The sequence below is a fragment of the Stegostoma tigrinum genome, chromosome 33, assembly GCF_030684315.1.
Source record: "Stegostoma tigrinum isolate sSteTig4 chromosome 33, sSteTig4.hap1, whole genome shotgun sequence".
Classification (NCBI taxonomy): domain Eukaryota; kingdom Metazoa; phylum Chordata; class Chondrichthyes; order Orectolobiformes; family Stegostomatidae; genus Stegostoma; species Stegostoma tigrinum.
Genome location: NC_081386.1, coordinates 3,201,452 through 3,218,077, shown reverse-complemented (window position 1 = coordinate 3,218,077; position 16,626 = coordinate 3,201,452). Strand labels below are relative to the sequence as shown.

Sequence of the window (16,626 nt, the reverse complement as noted above, 5' to 3'; positions counted from 1 at the left end):
TTTTAAAGGCCTACTCCTATTCCTTGTTTACAGTCATATAAACAAGAAATAGGGAGAGAATTAAAACATTTAGCCCCAAGAGAATGTTCTGTCATTCAGTATATTCGTTGTCGATCTGTTGAAGTCCAGTTAATGTGGTTTCACTTTACAAGAAGGATGGTAGAGATAGACCATGGAACTATAGGCGGTGAGCCAAATATCAGTGGCCAAGAAAGTGTTGAAGAAAACAGTGAAGGAAAAACTTAATCTCTATTTAATAGATGCATGGTTTCATCAAATAATCAGCATAGCTTTGTCATAGAGAGGCCATGCCTAACAAATCTAATTGAATTTACTGTGGAGGTGAACAAGTGTTTGGTTGAGGGTCTTGTAGTTGATGTAGTTTATATACATTTCAGCAAGGGCTTTGATAAGGTCCGATATAAGAAACTGATAAAGAAGGTGAATGCTCGTGGAATCCAGGTAACTTGGCTCATTGGATCTGAAGTTGGCTTTGTGGGAGGAGACCGGGTGATTTTAGAAGGTTGTTTATGTAATTGAAGCCTGTGTGTAGTGGCATACTACAGGGATTAGTGCTGAGTCTTTTATTGTTTGAAATATTCATAAGTGATGGATCTAAGAATGTTGGGGATGGCAGGGGTGATGATGAATAAGTTTGCAAATGACAATGATCGGTGGGGTGGTCAACCATGAAGAGAAAGATGTTAAATTGCAGGTGGAATTTAAACAGAATGATCAGGTAGTCAGATGAGTGGCAGATGGAATTTAATCTGATAAATGTGAGGTGATGCACTTTGGAAGAAATATTGCGACAAGGGAATACTCAATGAATGGCAAGACATGAGGAAATTAAGAAATAGCGTGATCTTGGGGTGTTTGTCCAGAGACCCCTGAAGGTCGCAGGACAGGTTAATAGGGTGGTTAAGGATATTTGTACAGGATATTTGCTTTTATCATTCATGGCATAGAATATAATAACAGGGAGATTACACTGGAGCCACCCAAAGCTTTGGTTAAGCCACAGATGGAGTACGATGTGCAGTTCTGGTCACCACAGTATGGAAAGGATCTGATTGCACTGGAGGGGCTGCAAAGGAGATTCATCAAAATGTTGCCTGAGTTGGAACATTTCAACTGAAGAGAGGCTGGACAAACATAGGTTGTTTTCTTTGAAGCAGAAAAGATTGAGGGCAACTTGATAGAGGTGCATAAGATTATGAGGGTTGTGTACAGGGTGATTAGAAAGCAGTTGTTCACTGAAGTTGAAGTCGTTACAAAGGGATCATAATTTTAAAGTAAAAAGCAGGAGGTTCAGAAGGCAATTTTAAGAAAAAAGATTTTCACTCAGATTATGTTGGGGTTTTGGAATGTGCTGCCTGGGAGAGTAGTTGAGATGGGAAACTTCACAACCTTTTAAAAAGTACTTGAATGAGCACTTAAATGTCATAACATTGAAGGCAATGAACCTAGTGCAGGAAAGTGGGACTAGTGTAGGTAATTGTATATTTTTGGTGGTACAGACTCAGTAGGCTGAAGGGCCTCCTTTGATTCAATGATTCCACTTCATGCCCTACTTACTACCTCTTGATTTTTTTTGAAAGATCTCAAGACAGGAGGACTTCTAAAGTCTATTATCCGTATTTACCACCTGTTAACTTTGTGTTAGAAATAAGTTGCGTATTTATTGTTGATTGTATTACTTATGGAACTTTAGTTCGGCCACATTTGGAATATTGTGTTCAATTCTGGTTGCCACGTTTACCAGAAGGTCGTGGTGGCTTTGGAGAGGTTACAGAAAAGATTTACCAGGATGTTGCCCGGTAGGGAGAGCATTAACTGTGGAGAGGTTGAAGAAACTTGGGTTGTTCTCACTGGAATGTCAGAGGTTGAGGGATGACCTGATCGATGTCTACAAGATCGTGAAGAGCATGGACAGAGTGGACAGTCAAGCTTTTTCCCAGGGTGGAAGAGTCAATTACCAGGAGCCATGAGTTTAAGGTGCAAGATGCAAGGTTTAAAGGTGATGTATGAGGCAAGTTTTGTTTTTACACAGGGTGTGGGTGCCTCAAACTTGCTGCCAGGGAAGGTACTGGAAGCAGATATTATAGTAACTTTTAAAGACGGTCTTGACAAATGCATGAATATGATGGGAATAGAGGGATACAGTCCCTAGAAGGGTTGGGGGTTTTAGCTGTGATGGGCAACATGTCAGTGCAGGCTTGCAGGGCCAAAGGGCTTGTGCTTGTACTGTAATTTTCTTTGTTCTTTGTTCTGTTTGGAACATCCTGAGGATGTTTTATGAAATATAACCTCTATAAATGTCTTTGTTACCAGCAGTCAAGAGCAGAAACTGTAGCCTCTGGCATTCGTTCTTAGCATAGCCCTGAATAGTGTAGCATGCAGGGAGGCCAAACTTCAAACCAAATTCATTCATGTCTGGTTCCAAGCCTGTGGGCCACTCTGACTTTCACTTTGAGTAGTTAGTCTTGACCATTTTGTTTTTCACATTTGGCATTCACACTTGGGGAAATATAGTGCAGATTCACATAATCAGTCACCATGAGGTGCTTGGTCTTCGGGTAATCGACTTTCATTTAGCTTCTCTCAGACAGCAGCAGCAGGAAACCACAGGCACTGTTCCACTAATTTTAAGCACGTAGCTCAGTTACACACACGTTCAATGCGTGAACAATGAACAAAGACAAAAATAACTTGAACTGTTGGTTTTTCAGACTATTTCAGCATCATGTGCAATTTATCAACATTTTGTGAACAGTGAGGTAGTGGTTAATAAACAGAAGATTAGATTCCCTACAGTGTGGAAACAGGCCGTTTGGCCCAACAAATCCACACTACCCGTTGAAGCACCCCACCCAGACCCATCCCCCTATAGCCCACACACCCCTGAACACTAAGCACAATTTAGCGTGGCCAATACTGCACATCTTTGGACTGTGGGAGGAAACTGGAGCACCTGAAGGAAACCCAGGCAGGTACGGGGAGGATGTACAAACTTCACACAGACAGTCACCCGAGGCTGGAATTGAACCTGGGTCACTGGTGGCTGTGAGGCTGCAGTGCTAACCACTGAGCCACCATTCCGCCCCAAAATTCAGTCACACAAGTCAACATCATGTTCTCCACAGTTAGTCAGATTCAGACTAAAACTGTTTGTCAAACATTCTTGGTCAGACGAGGTATAACAAGGTTAAATATAGGGGAAGACGGACAGGTCAGGGGGTGGGATGAGATTAGTAGGTAGGAAATGGAGGTGTGGCTTGAGGTGGGAGGAGGGGATAGGTGAGAGGAAGAACAGGTTAGGCAGGCTGGAACGAGCTGAATCCTCTCCCCATCCCCCTTTTCTGAGGAAGGGTCGAGGCCCGAAACATCAGCTTTTGTGCTCCTAAGATGCTGCTTGGCCTGCTGTGTTCATCCAGCCCCACATTTTGTTCTCTCGGATTCTCCAGCATCTGCAGTTCCCGTTATCTCTGATGACTTCTACCGAACTCAAGTTAACTTTGTTGACTGATCCATCATATGTTTGTGGTTAGCTTCCAAAAAATAGAATTCTAATCAATGTTCAAATGGGCATGGCATTTAAGTTTTAACAGTACTATTATGAAATAAATACAACCGTACAGAAGTATTTGGGATAAGAGCCAAAATAGGTAGGCATATGAACAGGTGATGGTAAATATGATTTTGTGTGGATTAGGTTACGGACTGCAAGAATGTGCGGAATTCAAGTTTAGAGAGTGCAAGATGTGATGCTGACCACGTGACTGTTGGAATAAGCAAGCTTAAGGTAATGAAAGCATGAATGAGGATTTCAGCAGATGAGTTGAAACATAGATGGAGATGGGCCATGTTGCCAATGTAGAAGGAAGGGTGATGGAGGCAATTATTTTGTTGGAGGCTTAGCTCACGCATAAAAGTGGCTAATTTTCAAAATCACTGGGTCAAACTTAAACACTTGCATAGGGGAGGAATAGAGTCCTTGATTGGAAACGTAATTTGTATGTAAAACCAAAATAATTGTTTCTCAATATTTAATTGGAGGAATATCTGCTTACTCAGTTCTAGAAGTCAGACAAGCAGCTTGACAAATTCTAGGCAGGAATTGAGACTGAAATTCACTTTTACTGTACAGTAGCAGCCAGAAAGAAGAAGTCACTTTACTTGGAATAAACTTTGTGTTAGAAATAGAAGCAGCAAATTCCTTGGCATTCTTTGCATGAACTGCTTGCTTTTCATTGTAAATTTCTGTACTCGTTTCATAAAAACTACGTGTGCAAACGTATTAGTTTGCATAGCTAAACTCTTCACTGTAAAGCATGGTGTTATAGCACCTTAGTTTTACAGCTCTTAGCACCTCAGCCTGAGGTGCAGAGAAATTGCCTAAATCTACTTCAGAGTTTTGATACTTAATGATATGACTCATAATGCCATGACAAAGTACTGTTTAATAATAAGAACAACCAAATGCATAACTTTAAAATGAGAACAGATTTACATAAGAATGCTTTGGCCCTATACTTTCTCTTGATTGAAGATTTGCAAGCATGTTACTAAGAATCATTCCCATTCTCTGTATATTGGTCATGCTCTCATGTCAACATTTGATTCTATTAATATTTGGAATCGGAGTCCTGTATCAAAATGATTGCCACAATTTAAATTCCTACATTGAAAAGTTTAGACAGTTATAAAGCACTCGATGATGCGACACTGATGCCGTCCGAAGGTTGCAAGAACAGCAACGCATATTCCGCTTGGGAACCCTGCAGCCCAATGGTATCAATGTGGACTTCACAAGCTTCAAAATCTCCCCTTCCCCCACTGCATCCCAAAACCAGCCCAGTTCTTCCCCTCCCTCCACTGCATCACAAAACCAGCCCAGCTCGTCTCCTCCCCCCACTGCATTCCAAAACCAGCCCAGCCTGCCTCTGCTTCCCTAACCTGGTTTAGATTAGGTTAGATTCCCTGCAGTGTGGAAACAGGCCCTTTAGCCCAACAAGTCCACACCTTCTTCCTCTCACCCATCCCTTCCTCCCACCTCAAGCCGTACCTCCATTTCCTACCTACCACCTCATCCCACCTCCTTGACCTGTCCATCTTCCCTGGACTGACTTATCCCCTCCCTACCTCACCACCTATACTCTCCTCTCTACCTATCTTTTTTTCTCTCCATCTTCGGTCCGCCTCCCCCTCACTCTCTATTTATTCCAGTTCCCTCTCCCCATCCCCCTCTCTGATGAAGGGTGTAGGCCCGAAACGTCAGCTTTTGTGCTCCTGAGATGCTGCTTGGCCTGCTGTGTTCATCCAGCTCCGCACTTTGTTATCTTGGATTCTGCAGCATCAGCAGTTCCCATTATCACTGACACAATTTTAGTCTCAGGACTCCCCTGTTTGTTTTTAATAGTGCTGTGCTATCCTTTATGTCCATTTGAGAGGGCATTTTGGGCCTCAGAACAAAGAATTATGCATTGTGGGACTATTAGTTAGATAATGCTGTAATTGCTGAAGGGTATTACTTGCGATTGTGTAAGATATACCTTTGCTGTGTCAATGATTTACATTTTTATTTGAAATATTATTTATTAGTTCATTTGTGTTGATTGAGTTATATTAAAACAAATATTTCAGAAAGTGGAAACATTTTGCAATTTCTACATTTCAGTCACTTAGTAAATCTGATTACAGTTGCCGGCAGTTCTCCCACAGGGATCATAACACAGTTCCATCTTTCTATCTGAAAGCTATGTTATATCTTTCTCTTGGAGATAGTAGGCACTGCCGATGCTGGAGAATCTGAGATAATAAGGTGTAGAGCTGGATGAGCACAGCAGGCCCAGCAGCATCAGAGGAGCAGGAAAGCTGACGTTTTGGGCCGAGACCCTTATCTTTCTCATATTTTGTTTTAAGAATAAACAAACTAATACAAATTAGACATTAGACAGGTAACAAACAACACTTGAAAGAGAAATTGTATCGGAGATAATGGGAACTGCAGATGCTGGAGAATCCGTGATAACAAAGTGTGGAGCTGGGTGAACACAGCAGGCCAAGTAGCATCTTAGGAGCACAAAAGCTGATGTTTCGGGCCTAGACCCTTCATCAGAAAAGGGAGAGCGTTCTGAAAGAAGTAGGGAACGAGTGGGAGGCAAATCGAAGATAGGTAGAGGAGAAGATAGGTGGAGAGGAAACAGACAAGTTAAAGTGCGGGGATGGAGCCTGTAGAGGTAAGTATAGGTGGGGAGGGGATAGGTCGGTCCAGGATGATGGACAGGTCAAGGGAGCGGGATGAGGTTAGTAGGTAGGAAATGGAGGTGCGGCTTGAGGTGGGAGGAGGAGATAGGTGAGAGGAAGAAACTGTTAGGGAGGCAGGGACGAACTGGGCTGATTTTGGGATGCAGTGGGGGTAGGGGAAATTTTGAAGATTGTGAAATCCACATTGATACCATTATGCTACCGGGTTCCCAAGCGGAATATGAGTTGCTGTTCCTGCAACCTTCGGGTGGCATTGTTGTGGCGCTGCAGGAGGCCCAGGATGGACATATCGTCTAAGGACTGTGAGGGGGAGTTGAAATGGTTCACGACTGGGAGGTGCAGTAGTTTATTGTGAACCAAGCATAGGTGTTCTGCAAAGCAGTCCCCAAGCCTCCACTTGGTTTCCCGATGTAGAGGAAGCCACAACGGGTAGGTACAGCGCATGCAGTATACCACATTGGCAGATGTGCAGGTGAACATATGCTTGATGTGGAAAGTCTTCTTGGAGCCTGGGATGGGGGTGAGGGAGGAGATGTGCGGGCTAATGTAGCACTTCCTCCGGTTGCAAGGGAAAGTGCCGGGTATGGTGGGGTTGGAGGGGAGTGTGGAGCAGACAAGGGAGTCCTGGAGAGAGTGGGCCATCCCCGCCCCTCACCCTCTCCCCATCCCCCTTTTCTGATGAAGGGCCTAGGCCCGAAACATCAGCTTTTCTGCTCCTAAGATGATGCTTGGCCTGCTGTGTTCATCCAGCTCCACACTTTGTTATCTTGAAAAAGAAAGTTAGGATATATTTGTTACTGCAAATTTATTCTTTTGGATTTTGTCTTTAGCTTTTGCTGTAAAATAATGAAATTACCATTATTTATCTTTTGAACAGGAGGGCTTGATCTGATCCTGATGCCTGGTCTGGGATTTGACAAACATGGAAACAGACTGGGCAGAGGGAAGGGTTATTATGATACTTACCTGGAACGTTGCTGGCATCATCCAAAGGGCAGACCCTACACCATTGCTCTGGCCTTCAAGGAACAGATCTGTGACCAGATCCCTGTGGTTGAAACTGATAAGCAAATTGATGAGGTATTGTATGATTCCCCATAGTTGAGTTCATTAAAAAGTGCAGAGGAGCAGAGCTGGGATTCATTCTAAATATTACACGGCAATTGGTCACGTAAGTGAAGAGAATCATGCATCAATTCCATTTGAAGAGGAAAATAATTTTTATTTTTTAAAAAAGGAAACTGATGATTTTTTTCTGGTAATTATTTGTTGTAGCAAATATTAATGATAAGTAAAACTGATGAGCAAATTTTGTACCTTTTGTTTCAGAAAGCAGTCAAAAACAATGATAATGTCTATATTTTTATCCAAATGTAATTCATCTTTAATTTTGTGATTTAATAAAATATTTGCTTCATGAATGTGGGCACCTGCTGCACTGTGTTTTAACTTGTCTACTTGTCTCTGGAGAAATTGGGCAGAAAATACCTCATTAACTCTAGAACCAATCTCTGTCATACTTTTGTCACTTGCTGCTCCTCTTCAACACTTCTATCCTCATCCTTCATTGTATTTTGACAAATGAGTTATTGATTGATCGTGCCCAAAACTGAGCTGTGTCTAGTCTAACGCAACTAAAATAAAGCAAAAAAAATTTTGAATGAGAAACCGATATTGTTGGAGAAAGTCAGCAGGTCTGACAGCATTGGTAAAAAGAAAGCAAAGTTAATGCTTAAGATCTATCATGCACTCGCATTACGTAATCAATGATTGTTTTATTGTTATCGTTACTGCAACTATTTTCTGATTTTTTTCTTTTAATAATTGAATTTAAATTCCGTCAGTTGCAATGGAGGGATTTGAATGTTGAACCTAAGAGCATTATGCTTGGTCTCTGAATTCTGGGCCCAGTAACATTAGCACTATACTAAATCCCTAGCTGGGGTGTTGATGCACAAAATATTGAAGGTGTCATGGAAAAATTGAAAAATCGATAAATCAGTTAAAACGACATATGTGATCCTAGATTTGATAAAGCAAAGAGGTTAGGATGAAGCTCTATAAAAGACTTGTGTTATGCCCTCTTCTGGGCACCACATGAAAACATATAAAAAGGAGGGAGAGACAAGCATGAACTCCTGGCTATTTAATCTAGCTTTAAAGAACAGATGCTATCACCTTGTAGTGATTGGAGCAAGATTGATCAGTTGGATCTCATTGAGAATGAGTTCCCTGAAGTGGCTGTTAACCTAGGCCAATCAGGGAGTCCTGGCTGATAGATATAAACAGGCAACTTAAAGATTCTCCTCACTTTAGGGACTGGCTCTGAACTAGCTGGTCAGACACTATGAACTGTACATATGGAAGTAAAGGGCAACTTGGTGATGGGAATCCAGCCTCCATGGAGTTGTTTCATTGGTGACGAGAGAAAACAGGATGCTGCTTAAGAAAACAAGGTGTAGAGCTGGATGAACGCAGCAGGCTGAGGAGTAGCAAGGCTGACGTTTCGGGCCTGGATCCTTCTTCAGAAGGGTCTCGGCCCAAAATGTTAGCTTTCCTGCTCCTTTGCTGCTTGGCCTGCTGTATTCATCCAGCTCTACACCTTGTTATTTCATGATTCTCCAGCATCTGCAGTTCCTACTATCTTTGCTGCTTAAGAAAATTCACTTGTAACAGTCGTCTTTGAGTTGGAGTAAGTATTTTTTTGGTACAATGTGTTTATTTGGGAAGCTTGAATCATTTGATCCTACTGCCAAAGCCTGGGCCCAATTTGTGGAAAGTGCTTGTTTTTCCAGGCAGATGAAAAGCAAGGAGGAATTTTTCTGCCTGCTTGTGGACTCTCAGCATCGTTAGTTATTAGTAGCCTAACTTTCCATGAGGCACCAGATACTAAAATCTTTCAGGAGTCCACAGATTTAGTTAAGGGATATTATAACGCCAAATTTCCTCTAATTCTGAGATGCTATTGATTTTATTCGACAGTTTAAGATCAGGGGTGTCTATACAGAGGTTTTTGATGAGATTAAGGAGACTGGCAGAGGCATGTGATTTTGGGTTATTCTTGAATGAGATGCTGACAGACTGTTTTGTGTATGGAATTAATGATGTAACCAAGCAAGGGAGTCTACTAGCTGAGTTCCAACTGGACTTCAAACAGGCATTACAACTGGTTTTGTCATTAGAAAACGTGGCAAATGGAAAGTGTGAGCTACAGAGTAGGCAGCTGGAGTGGATGCCCTCCCCAGGCTGAGCCTGGGAAACACCACTTGAGTGTAGGCAATTGTAGAGCTTCACGCAGGACATATGCTGAGCGGAGGGATCCTAGGTCAGCCCACAGCAAAACCCCAAAACAAGGTGTACCTCAGCCAAATGGCTAAAATATCCTTCAAAATCCAGGCCTGCAAGCCACTGTAGTTACTGCCCGTAAGCAGATTATGTCACTCGTCCCACTAGGCCTGGATTGAGTAAGAGAACTCGTAGGCTAGTATCCAGGAGAGTGCACTGTGGAAAGTCGACCTGCAGATGATTAGCAATATCCAAATCAGAGCCAATCAAAATAAATGTCGAGTTAAATGGTCGCTCGTTTTTAACGGAGGCCAATATCAGTGATTACAGAGCCAGTCTTTAATGTGATTAATGCTGGATTCAAACCCTTAAGTTTGTGTAAGACTTTGGTTAGACTGAGAATGTATCTTAGGGAACCATAATAGATTAAGTGTTTGATTTCAATTCCGGTCTCATATGAGAAGCAGATAGTACAATTACCACTGAATGTCGTAAAAGGCTCAGGCCCAAGCTCAAGAGGGTGGAATTGGTTAAGAAAGATTCACTTTGATTGGCTCAACATTTTTTGATTAGAAAATGGCTGCCTAAATGAAGTCTGAATTGAATAATTAGATGTTTTTCAGGAAGGTCAAAGGAATACCAAAGGAACCAAGGTCAACATGTAAGGTGGCCAGGAAGCAACTCAGTGATTCTGCAAAGGCTGCCCAGTGCCATTTACCTTACGTGTAAAGTGGAGGCAGAAATCGGGAGACTGGAAAGCAAAGGAATCCTGAAACCAGTATAGTTTGTGGAATGGGCAGTACTGGACAGACCGATATGAAGCTTGATGGGTCAGTTCGCCTTTGTGGGGATTTTAAGCAAATGTTAAACCACTTATTGGAGCTGGATAAATACCTAACACCTTGCATAGAGCATTTTTGTATGTAAAAGTGGTGGGGGTGTGCTGTCTTCATGAAGCTGGACATGAACCATGCGTACCTGCTATCATGACTAGATGTATGCCATACTTAATGCCCATACGTATTGGTTTTGTACCAATAGGCAAGCCTGCCACTTGGGGTATCATCAGCCTGTGCCCTCTTCCAGCAGATGATGGAGAACATTTTACAAGGTCTATCCTAGGTTGCTGTTCACCTGGATGTTGTGCTCATAACCAGGAAGAACAATAAAGAGCACTTGGGGAACTTGGGTATGTTGCTTAAACATTTCTCCCAGGCACGTATAAGCCTCAGACTGGAAAAACGTGTGTTCCAAGCGTGCCAAGTAAGTACCTGGGCTACAGAATTGCCAAGACAGGGTTGCACCTATTGGAAAATAAAGTGAGGGCAGTGAAAGATGCCCCAGCTCCTCTTCAGTCCCAGAGCTGAGGTCTTCCCTTGGGTTGGTGAATTATTATGGAAAATTCATACATAACCTGGCATCCATCTTGGCACCTGTACACCAGCTAGAGGAAAAGGTCAGTCTTGGAAATGGGCGTTTAATGAAGAGGTACCGTTTTAGATACTTCAAAAACCAGCTGTCCTTGCCTCAGGCTTTGGCCCACTGTGATCGCAAGTGAGATGTGGTGCTGACACGCCATGTCTCTTCACGTGGTAAAGGGGTAGTGTTGGCTCACTGGTGGACCATTGGAGAGGAACACCTGATATCATATGCTTCCCGAATGTTGGTCGCTGCCGAACTCAAATATGGCCAGAGCGAAAATGAAGGTTTGGTGGTCATCCTTGATGTAAGAAAGTTCTACCATGGTGAACAGTGTGTACTTGTTGGGCCGAATGGCCTGTTTCCACACTGGAGATTTTATGATTCTATGAGTACCTTTATGGATGTTCATTTGTAATAGTAACAGACCATAACCCCTGCTAGGGCTAATTACAGAAGACAAGGCTGTGCCACCCACAGCTTCTGGTTGAATTCAGGCATTGGCCCTTGTTATTAGTGTGTACAATTGTGACCTAGGATAATGATATGGGAGGAGTTGAATAATCCAAGTTGCGTCTCATCATTATATGTCAGTAGGTGAAGAGAAGGTATTGGAAGTAATTGGAGAACAGAGACTCATCAGAATGATGATAGTGGTGTGGAGTGGAGGGGGTGTGTTTCTGAAATGGATTAGAAATGTGTGACACAGCGAGCCAAGCAGCATCTCAGAAGCACAAAAGCTGACATTTCGGGCCTAGATTCTTCATCAGAAAAGGGGAATGTGGAGAGGGTTCTGAAATAAATAGGGAGAGAGGGGGAGGCGGATCATAGGTGGATAGAGGAGAAGATAGGTGGAGAGGAGACAGACAAGTTAAAGAGGCAGGGATGGTGCCTGTAGAGGTGAGTATAGCTAGGGACGGGATAGGTCAGTCTGGGGAGGACGGACAAGTCAAGGGGGCACCACTGCATCCCAAAACCAGCCCAGCTCATCCCTGCTTCCCTAACCTGTTCTTCCTCTCACCTATCCCCCCCTCCCACTTCAAGCCGCATCTCCACTCCCTACCTCCTAACGTCATACCGCCCCCTTGACCTGTCCATCCTCCCAAGACTGACCTATCCCCTCCCTACCTCCTCATCTATACTCCCCTCTAAAGCTCCATTCCTGCACCTTTAAATTGACCGTCTCCTGTCTGCCTACCTTCTCCTCAACCCACCTTTGATCTGCCTCCCCCTCTTCATATTTATTTCGGAACCCCCTCTCCATCGTCCTTTTCTGATGAAGGGTCTAGGCCCGAAACGTCAGCCTTTGTGCTCCTGAGATGCTGTTTGGCCTGCTGTGTTTATTCAGCTCCGCACTTTGCTATCTCGGATTCTGCATCATCTGCAGTTTCCATTATCTCTAGAAACGATGTGTGATGTATTGAATGCTTAGATTGGAAAAAATAAAAGGTGAAGATAAGGGGTAACTATCCTGGTTCTGGCAAATGGTCAAGGATGGAAGTACAAGGGTAATGAACCAGCGTCAGCCACAGAGTATGTCAGTCAAAGTGGAGGGGAATTCTTGGTGGAAAAAACGTAGAATGAGCAGTTTCTGCTATACTCTGATGGTTGGGAGCAGTTTTGAGGAATTTTTTTGACTTGAGGCTTTCTCTAAACAAAACCCATCCTTGGGTTACATATTTACAATATGTTTAATATTATATTAAAATATGAATCAGGAGCAAAAGTAGGCCCCTCAAGCCTGCCCCACAATTCACCTTGATCATGACTGATCTAATGATCTACATTCCCACCTACTGTCAATACGCTTTCACGCCCTCTTGCTTATCAAGAATCTATTTATCACTGCCTCAAATTCAGGTGCTTCCAAGTGCCATTTGAGGAAGAGAATTCTAAAATCTCACCACCCTCAGTGAGAATTCTGAGTAGATATTTTTATATTATATATTCTTTTGTATTTATAAGAGAAAAGGCAAGAGATTGGCACTAAGTTAAAATGACTCAGAGAGCTAGTGCAGAAACAGTGGGCCTAAGGGGCAGCATAATCCTGTGGAAACTATCCTTCCATTTCCTGAAGAGTTATGTGCAGGCAATTATTGAACACTGTAGTGGGACTGACCTCACTGATGTTCATAAACAGCAGAACCTTCTGCCATATCAAACATTGATAATTCAGTCAGTCAGAATAAACAAATATAACTGGCATCTAATTCAGAGCTGCTAATTAACTTCCAGTAAAGCTCAAAAGACCTTTTGGTGCCTTGGATGTTGGAAAGTGTCTTACGGTATTTCTCACTTGCACAAGCAGACAAAGAAGGATATTTTAGGTGGGGTACTTAAATGTTTGGTAAAAGAAGTAGATTTTAAGAGAGGTATCAATGTAGGGACTTCAGCTTTTAATATCCAGATGCCCAAAGAAGCCACCTGCATTGATGGGATCTTCAGATCAGTTAAATCTCTGTTGTCCATAACCTTACTTATGTCAAGACCCATTGGTCTATGTTCACTGATGTTTTGGATCCCAACCTGGCAAATTCTTAATACTAAAGTTCTCTTCCTTGTGTCCAAATCTCTCCACACCTTCATTCCTTCTTGTGTCAGTAACTAGCTCCACTCCTAAACTCTGTAAGAATTTTACGTTTTCCCAACTCTGGACACTTGCATTCCCAGTTCCTTCATGTCACTGTTACCAGCTTTGGGTGCAGCTGCCTAAGTCCTAAGTTTTGAGATGCCATTCTTAACTCTCTTTCCCTTGATCTCTTTCTTCTCCTGAAAGCCTACCTCTTGTTTGAACTTTTAGTATTCTGAGCTCGTATCTTCCTCTTTGACTTGCTGTTGGTTTTTGTCTTGATTGTGTTCATTTTTGGTGTTTTACCATGTTAAATATGCAAGTAAGAAATGCATTTTTTTTTGAGTTGATAAAGGGTAAATAAATTTCAGTGTCACTTAGGTAATGCTATCTGGGCTCGAGCTGCCCTGGAAGAACTTAAGCAATAGGAGCATCAGTAAGCTATACTGCTCAGTCGAGCCTTTTTATGCATTTCAGTAAAGTCATGACTGCCCCTTGACCTCAACTCAGTTTCTTAGTTAATCTCCTTTTTTTTCATATCCTTGGCATCCAAACATTCTCAGCCTTGAATGTACTGTGTCTGAGCATCCACTGACTTCTGGAACTGGGAATTTCATTGATCTGCAACCTTACCTTGACAACAAGATTTGCCTCGTGGACTCAGCAACCTTCATTTTTGCATCAGTAGTGAGAGCGAGGACTGGGGGCTGCCAGGAAGGTAAGTTCTTCATTTTGGGAGCGGTCAAATTGCACTCTTAGAAAGGAGTGAACTGATATATTTGGGCAGTGGCTAAACCTGAGACAGTAGATGTGTTGAGTCTCCCACCCGCCTTCCTCCTCTGACCCAGAAAAAGACTCTGTGGTGTGTTGATAAGGTAAGGGTTTTCTTTTTTCTAATCGTGTGCTAGTAAGTAGAATGATTGGTAAAATTTTTTCATTTCATCTGTCTCGTAGTTGATGTTACAGTACGACTAAGCTAAGCTTAAGAGTAAAAATGGCAGGAGATCCCAGACCCGTGTGTGCAACAGGAGTACAAATGTGGGAGCTCAGGGACGCGGCTGATGTCCCTGGCTCCTACATGTGCAGGAAGTGTGTCCAACTGCAGCTCTTGTTAGACCACATGAGGCCTCCAAAGCTGCGGATGGGCTCACTTTGGAGCATCTGCGATGCTGAGGAAGTCGTGGATAGCACGTTCAGCAAATTGTCACACCGCAGATTAGGATCGCTGAGGGAGAAAGGGAATGGGTGACCAAAAGACAGAAAAAAGTAGGAAGGCAGTGCAGGTGTCTCCCTTCAATACCGTTTTAGAACTTGGCCGCTTGAGGCTCATGCAGCAAGTTCTACTGCTTCCACATGGCTTCATCGCCATCTTTCCAGCTTGGTGTCTTTTTTTTTGTTGTTTTGCTTGGCTTAGGGCAACCAGAAACTCTGGGTCTTTTTTTTGTGGACACAATAAAGGTTCTACAAAGCAGTCGCCCAAGTCTGCGCTTCACCTCCCCAGTGCGGAATAGACCACATTTTGAACAGTGAATAGAGTAGACAAGATTGAGAGAAGCACAGGCAAACTGTTGCTTCACACAGAAGGTGAGTTTGGGGCCTTGGATAGGGAGGAGGTAAGTGGGCAGGGGTTTTACACCAAGATAATAAAACGTGAGGCTGGATGAACACAGCAGGCCAAGCAGCATCTCAGGAGCACAAAAGCTGACGTTTCGGGCCTAGATCCTTCATCAGAGGGTTTTACACCTTCTGTAATTGCATGGGTAGGTGCTGTGGGAGTTTTGGAAGTGGGCCAAGGTATCCCGGAGACAACGGTCCCTACAAAATGCTATTGGGGGGAGGGAAATATGTGTATGATGGTGGCATCCCATTGGAGATGGTGGGAATGGATGCCAATGATCCTTTGGATATGGATGCCAGTGGGATGTTAGCTGAGGGCGAAGGAGTCTCTATTGGTGTTATGGAAGGTAAGAGAGAAGGTGAGCCCCAAAGTGAGGGGATGGATAAGAATACTTTACTATGCAAGTTGGAACAGTAATATAATCAATAAAAAATGTAGCAAATATGTAATTGAGCAACTCACAGTGCACATCAGGGAGCAAATTTTATTTTTCACACTTTAAGTTCTCACTTGGGGACTATGTTGATTAATTGTGTGAATCTGCACCATGAGGTGCTAATGCTTTGGGCAATCAACTTTTATTTACCTCCTCTCAGACAGCAGCAGCAGCAAACCACAGGCATTGTTCCACTAATTTTAAGTGAGTAGCTAAGTTACACCTATATTCAAGAAGTGAACAGCTATCAAAGACAAAAGTAACTGAAATTTTCACTATTGGATAGTTCAGGCTGACTGCTTCAGCATTGTACGGGATTTTATCAACATTTTGTGTCCAATGAGGTAAAGGATGATAGACACAGAATTCAGTCATATAAGCCAGCATCATATCAGACTAAAGCAGCTGTGAAGCATTCAAAGTCAGATGAGACATAACGTGGTTAAATATAGACTAAAATGCCTTCTGTGTTGTGTCAAACACACCATATCGTGGCCAGATGTAGTGCAAAGCTGTTTATCATGCATCACAAATAAATAATGGGTTAGATACACAGTCATGTATAATCTGCAACAACCTAGGGTGATAACAACAACTTGCATATTTACAGTGAGTGCATGATGGTGATACTAGGGAAGTATAAGATATACCAGATAACAGTGTTGTGGAGCTGCATGAGCACAGCAGGCCAAGCAGCATCTTAGGAGCGCAAAAAAGCTGATGTTTCAGGCCTAGACCCTTCATCAGAAAAGGGGGAGGGGAGAGGGTTCTGAAATAAATAGGGACAGAGGGGCAGGCGGACCGAAGATGGATTGAGGAGAAGATAGTGGGGAGGAGACAGACAAGTTAAAGAGGCAGGGATGGAGCCAGTAAAGGTGAGTGCAGATGGGGAGGTAGGGAGGAGAGAGGTCAGTACGGGGAGGACGGACAGGTCACCTGCACATCTGCTAATGTGCTAGACTGCATCCGTTGTACCCGTTGTTGCCTCCTGGACATTGGGGAAACCAAGCGGAGGCTTGGGGACCACTT

The 16,626-nt window shown here is 43.1% G+C and overlaps 1 protein-coding gene across 2 annotated transcripts in view; it reads left to right on the top strand.

The window, feature by feature from the left end:
• Positions 1 to 7,691, top strand: part of mthfs (5,10-methenyltetrahydrofolate synthetase (5-formyltetrahydrofolate cyclo-ligase)) — an 88,457-nt gene extending 80,766 nt beyond the window's left edge. For both annotated transcript variants that reach the window (XM_059639293.1, XM_048562521.2), the window contains exon 3: positions 7,148 to 7,691. In XM_059639293.1, coding sequence (XP_059495276.1) covers positions 7,148 to 7,371 — 224 coding nt within the window. In that variant the 3' untranslated portion in view covers positions 7,372 to 7,691. The remainder of the gene's footprint in view (positions 1 to 7,147) is intronic.
• Positions 7,692 to 16,626: the final 8,935 nt, after the last annotated feature.